Source organism: Bidens hawaiensis, unplaced genomic scaffold (genome assembly GCF_021521415.1).
Source record: "Bidens hawaiensis isolate Kalapana, Puna unplaced genomic scaffold, B.hawaiensis_p1.1 tig00061225_1, whole genome shotgun sequence".
NCBI lineage: Eukaryota > Viridiplantae > Streptophyta > Magnoliopsida > Asterales > Asteraceae > Bidens > Bidens hawaiensis.
Genome location: NW_027506483.1, coordinates 86,441 through 93,370, shown reverse-complemented (window position 1 = coordinate 93,370; position 6,930 = coordinate 86,441). Strand labels below are relative to the sequence as shown.

At 35.4% G+C, this 6,930-nt stretch overlaps 1 protein-coding gene across 1 annotated transcript; it reads right to left on the bottom strand.

Annotated features, from left to right (window-relative positions):
- Positions 1–512: 512 nt before the first annotated feature.
- Positions 513–5,363, bottom strand: LOC143617973 (sucrose synthase 7-like). The gene is given in 15 exon segments (XM_077090348.1): positions 513–528; positions 615–638; positions 747–829; positions 926–1,064; positions 1,143–1,709; positions 1,797–2,021; positions 2,114–2,280; positions 2,378–2,494; positions 2,572–2,624; positions 2,627–2,738; positions 2,928–3,240; positions 3,634–3,752; positions 3,844–4,036; positions 4,129–4,283; positions 4,916–5,363. Coding segments are annotated over 15 exon segments (2,523 nt in total). The 5' UTR covers positions 5,156–5,363.
- Between the last annotated feature and the right edge of the window lie 1,567 nt (positions 5,364–6,930).

Genomic DNA, 6,930 nt, shown 5'->3' with positions numbered 1-6,930 from the left:
AAAATGAACTAAATGCAAGTAATACTCAATAAATGCGCGTTTTCATTAATGAGAACGACCTAGATAAGAAACCCGGGTCGGGCTTACAATACAAATACGAATACAGAAAAACCGAAATGTTACACGACGTAGCTTGGTCAATTCTTTCTAGTCTACACGGTTAGCTCATGAGTAGAAACATCACAACACACACAAATTGGCGGATTTAACTTTTGATATTGTTCGTGATTTGAGATAATTCAATCCAAGTTGGGGTTAAGAATGCAAATTTTAGAGATTATAGCACAACATAGACAATGAATGTGAATTTCTTTAATTCTGTTCTTCTAATACATGTTAGCTCTCACTCAAAGACAGTTCATAGGCATTTTTAATTACAATAATGTTATTTACTTTAATTATGTATTTCATGTACACGAATTGCTTTGTTATGAATTCACGTAGTCTAGGATGATGATCAAAGGCTATGTAGTCACGTCTTGAACTGAGGTGCATTACCATCGATCAATCCTTTAAGCTCCAAACAACCTGAAATAAAGCAAGAATTAACACTTTTAGAGCTTTAGTGTGACATTTCAAAACTTTTTTTCATTGAAAACTGATTTCTGATTTACCTTTGCAACGTAGATTGTGTGCGTCTATTAGAAAATGAAAACAAAAACGATTTCATCAGTTAGTCGTATACAAAATTTCAAGAAAAATGTATATATATGGCTACTTGTTAAAAAAATGTTTAGATGACTTGCCTTTGTGAAGACTGTGCTGCCAATTTTCCCTTTGGCACTGGTGCAGGGTTAACTTCATCACTAGCAATGGGCACAGTCCTAATCTGTGGCATTCATATTATAAAAAAGGAGACTTATAAACCTTTCTTTCGATGATTAAATCGGTGTTACTTAATGAAAATAAATCAAATGATATATACCAAGTTCTTGTAATGTAGATTGTAAAATAGTTCAATATATCTTTGTTTCGCTTCTTTCTGCTCCTTGTTTAACTGCTTCCAAAATGCGTAAATGTTTCCCATATTCAACACTTTATTTGCATAAATATTCCATGTGTAGCTGAAAAATCAGAAACAACTCTTAACTAACAGTGTTTATTTCGGCTAGTATATGCGTCATGGCTGAATATTTGATTACCATTCGTATATACGCTTTAAGCCGCCTTCTGAAATTTTGTTCCAGTATCCAGGATCTTCTTTGCATTTCTGGAAGAAATCAGCAATCTTGTTGCTGGACTCATCCCCATAATTAGGATCAATCTGGAACCCAGAAACACCATCAACAATGATCTCAGCTGGACCACCTTGATTGGTTGCAAAAGTTGGTAACCCACAGTTCATTGCCTCAATAACTGTGAGCCCGAATGCTTCATATAAAGCCGGTTGCACAAATGCCCCCTTTGTATCAGCAACGCAACGGTAAAGCTCGCTGTTCCTGTTTTTGTCAGTTTGGGCTGCTATCCATCTTATTTGACCTTTTAGTTGGTATTTCTCAATCAACATATGCATTTTCTTTATTTCTGCCTTTTCTTCTCTATCTTTCGATTTTGAAGGATCAAAGAAGCCCGCCACAACAACCAGATTAACCAAGCTCCTTAGACTCGTGTTCTCTCCAAACCATTCAGTTAGTCCCGTGATGTTCTTCACCTTGTCAAGCCTTGCCATTGAGAAGATGATTGGTTTATTCTTGTCTTCTAAATATCCACTGTCAAATAGCATAGATGTCAACAAGTTAATCAAACACGCATAACACAAGTAGCTAGAATAATATAATTAGCAATATTTATCTCACATGTGTTCGTTGTTTTCTACTTTACTAAAGAGTAATTCCTCTATGGCTGGTTGAAAAGTAGTGAATCTTTTCTGTGTTTCGGTGTAAGGAAAATAAACGGTCTGATCGGCTCCTGGAGAAGCAATGTTGAATTTTGGATCAAACACATTGATGCCTGAGACTACTCTATATAAGCCTGGAAGTGTAAATGCTTCATGGCTTTCATACTGTCCAGGTCTATCTTTACTGAAAACACAACGTAAAAAATTTATGCAATCAAAACCGACAACAATAAGTAACGTGGTTGTGCATTTGATTTTTGATATCAATTATCAAACCTTCCAGCAATTTCTTGGAAAGTACTGGTGATGATGAAATCTGCTGAATTCATTGCAATCATATCAGCTGTGAATTGACATGAAAAGTGATATTTTGGGTCCAACTGCTTCCATTTCATGTCTGAATCTTCGTATTTAGTCTTCTCTAAAGCGTGTGCAATTGTTCCCTATAAATTTGCGAAAAGTTATCTATCAGTTTGATCATTTATGTATAGAAAATTTATATTGTTTCCTGTAAACATCCTGAAAATGATCATCACATACCAATGTGGTTCCAAGTTTGTTAGCCATGAGAGATGCCACCAGGTTTCCATCAGTATAGTTTCCAATGATAAGATCGGGTTTCCCTTCCATCATTTCAATGATTTTTGCACTTGCATCCTAATAGTTTCAGTTTCAGTAACTAATATCCCATAAAAAAAAGCACAAACATGAACACAAGGTGGAAAGGAGCATGCCTGAGTAAATTTTTCAAGGTACGGGTAGATATCAAACCGAGACACCCATTTACGCCTTTTTCGGTCCTAAATGGGACTCTTACAATGTGTGAATGTTTTGTGTTGAGAACTGGTTCCGACTCTTGGTTACACTTGGTCTCGTTGGCATCAGGAAGAAGTCTAGTCACCTAGTTTGAATCAAAAAATGCAAGCAGTGATAAGTAAAATATCAAATACGTTTTGATTACAAATTGAAGACACGTTGGGATTTAATAATCCAAATTATGACTTACTGACCAATTCGTATGTGAATAGATTACAGTTTGGATTATCAAAATCGAATTTGCTAAAAATGAAAAAACAAATCTTTTACTCACCACAAGAATCTGAGGCTTGAAGCTGAGTCCTTGCTGCTTAACCCTACGGAGCAATTCCTCTTCCATAGCCACAACTTGATCCAAAACATAAACTACCTGGCCTCCAGTATCAGGCAAGCCAAGAACATTGGATTGGCCAAAATAACCATGGATCGAGAATAAAACAACATTGAATATGTTTGGAACCCTGCTAAAAAAAGCCTCCAGGTTTGTGGGGTCGGGTGCTTGAAGAACCTCCAATAGAAACCGAAGGGTTTCACGCACCCTTTCTGCAGTATCTCCCCATCCCTTCTCAAACCCCCATTCTTTAAATCTGTATATATAGATCATATGTCTTAGTTTTTGGTAGTATAAATTAAATTGGATTGCTAGCTAGGTGGTTTAGGATTCAGGTATAAGTATTTCTAGGCATTCTTTTGGACATTCATGTACTTTTTCGATACCCCTGCAAGCGAACTAGGCAAGTTCTTTGGGGTAGCAAGCAAACTCCATAGAGTTAGGTGAAAAAGCGTAACTGAGTAAGTTTGGAGAAAAACTCTCGCACAGTTCGCATACCACGCCAGCGAACTCCAAACTATATTTTCAATAACCTGCATAAGTTCGCTTGCGATGGTAGTAAACTGCCTAGAACTTTAAAGAAAACATCTAAAAGCAATTTACAGAATCCTAAACCACCCACTTATCCAAAAGAAAAATCAAACTTTACCTAAGTTCAAAGCTTTGATATGGTGTGTCTTTCGGCAATGAAGAAACGGAGGCGTGAGCTACTATTAGAGCCGCTTGAAGTTTTGAAATTGTGTTTAGAGTGTCATTTATCATAAGTTTCTGCACATTTGATTTTGAAATTGTTACAAAATGAAGTAAAAATCTGTTCTTTATTGTAAAATGTTATAAAATGAAACTCAATATTCCATACTTCTCCTTGATGATTTAACGAGAGCAGGTAATCGACTAGCAGCTGTTGGCTGCCAGATTGAGAATAAAGCTTAGAAGTAATAAACTTTGATGTGTAGTTAATTCCATTTCCAATGGAAGAAGATAAGCTCATGGTAGGCAAGTTGAAGTCCATTGCTCCGAAGTCTATCTCCGATGCATTTTCATCATTAGCCCTGAAAGATTGGAATATTGATAGCATTTAATTATATATCAGTTTTCAACCACAGATTTTGGAAACCATGACTACAAAATGTTGCATATATACCATGTCTCGTCGACGATCATTTCCTTGAACTTCAAGTAATCTTTGGCAGTGATCCCCTCAACCGATAGATCATTAGAGTTGACTTTAACAAACTCCCAGAATCCCGGGTTTGGCCTTACAGCAAAGGCTATAGAAGGAGGAACCACTGCTGCTTCCTGTGAGACTAAATTGGAGTCAAATCATCTCTTCTTTTAAAAAGTCCAGTACAAATTTATATAACAATGTAGCTTGAGGTTTATAACATGATAATAAATTATCAAGAACAAAAAACCTAAATCAATTGATATTTTGATCAATGGTTCATATTTTCAATTTTGTTGTTTTACATAAGAAGGGTAAAGTTAACGTACAAATGAAATTAACGTGCTAAACGTGAGAATCAAGTAAAGTAATTATAAATACAAGTAGAGTAATTATGTAATTACATCATAGAGTAATTGTATTTGATCCAAACCCTACATAAGAATGCCTATATGAAAACCATCTAATAATTTCTTCATATATTTTTTATTATTTAACCATCACATACACATGTGTGGGTTATGCGTAGATCGTATTAACTACACGTGACCTACACATGTACATAAAAGAAATTTGCTCGCATTATTTTAATTTAAGAAGAGATCAACGCACAAACATTAAATTTCAATCATTTTATTTTATTTTAAAAACTTTAAGATTGAAAGAATAATGATTAATTTTGTTATATGTGTTCTCGCAATATTTAATGTTTTGCGTAGATTGCTCCCCTATGCGTGTAAGAACAGATAGATATAAAGTTATAGACCTGGGTTGTGCACAAGATGAAACCAAGTAGGCCTTCCAAGAGCTGAGCCTTTTCATCTTTGTCCTCAATGACGGTATCCATTTCTTGCATCAAATGGTGGAGTTTCATCATCCGCTTTCCCTTTTCTACATATTTTTGAAAGCATTTTTTCATATGATAGCGGCTCTGCCTCAAAGTTTCCGGCATGTTTTCTACTACTGATTCAGACCGTTTCAAAATCGAACTTGGAGACGCTGCCATGATATGATGAATTTTTGAGATGTTAAAGAATCTAAGCACGCAAATCACGAGACAAGCGAATGTTTGATTTTATTTCATTCTAAGGAAGTTTGTAACATTTATAGGGAAAGTTGATTGTTAGATTGATTGATTGATATTGAAGAGATTGCTTTGCTTCTAGTTTTCAGATATGTATGATGAGAGTTAAACGAAAAGTGGAGTTATTTTTTAAAAGAAAGGAATTTTCTTTGTGGAAGACAAGTTTGATTCTTAATTTCCTAGGGATGGCATAACCTGCTCTTATTATTGAATCTTGCTTTCTACATTTCTTCTGAAACGACCAACTGATTTTGTCATAACTCATCCCATAGTGCCATACTATGGGGTTGTTTACTAGTTTATTGAATATTAAACAGATATGAGATTCTGATTCACGGTATTTATTTAAGGAGAATATATATTGCTGAAATTTCCTCTTTAAAGTTTAAACAAGAAAAAGGATTATCACTGACGATAATTCCCTGATAAACGTCAAATCTCATTAATTAACAAATATAAAAAGGAGTTAATTACAGTATTACACAGCACATATGGTCCTTATTATTTGTCAAAAGTAACAACTTTGGGTGCTAATTTTTAAAAGAAACATGTTTGGGGCTTATGGTTTCAATTTTGTAACGAGTTTAGGTATTAACATTTACTTTTGTTAAAGTTTTATGTTGTTGGATACTTGTGTTGTCAAAAATAAAAAATTAAGTTTGTTGGGATTATAAACAAAAGTGAAACCAGAATCGCATATGTCTATTTTTAAATACTAAATCAAGGGTTGGACTGGTAGATAAGGCTTGGATTAGTAGATGCGAGACTGGTCTTGATTTTATTGGGTTGGACTTGGATCAGTCTACGTTGGGTTGTTTTGTCAGTTACTTTTTGTAGATGCCCTAAAATATTATACATATTTATCATCCACATTTACCCCCCCCCCCTTGCAGTACTTTTTAGGGCATTATTGTTGGAAACGCTACTTAAATCGTTCATTTTCGATAAATGCAGGTTCTGGGCGTTTCGAATGAAAATAGCCGAAAAAGACTTAAAAACAAGGAAATTCGGGAATGTCAAGAAAACATGCATGGCCATGCTCCCATCAAAGAAGACATCTACATAATCAAGCATCCTTCTCATAAGAAAACCCCGAAGCGCGCCCATGCTTGCCATGTGCATGGTCCCGCACCACCCAAGTCAACAAGAAGCACGGGTCACGCAAGACCATGCACGGTAGCGTCACATCCAGGTTAAGAAGCACATGTGAGTACCCTTCCGTAAACCAAACTGTATCCGTTAAAACGTTAGGTGATACCGTGATTTTGCATTTTCTTAGGTGATACCGTGGTCCTCTAAAAGACGAACACACAATTTCCATCTCAATTGAATTGGTTTTAAGGTGTAAAAGTTGGATTAGTGTGACGTATGTGGCTTATTTTTTTGGTGGGGGTGAGTTTCCTTGTTGGCACTATTGCAAACATGTAAGCCCCATCCATTAACAGGTGTTGCATCTCAATCTTACATCTATCTTATAACGTGTTCTCTTTGCAAAAGTTAGGTATATCATAAGACCGAACATGAAATGTTTAGCAAAAATAGTAAACCCGAGTGCGTCACTTTCAACACAATCAAAGCTAACCAGATTAGTGACACAAATGACACCACTACTCTTGATGATTAGATATAAGCGGTTAATTTAATAATAAAATAACACTACATGTTTAACCCATTAGCTGGTATGATTTATTAAACAA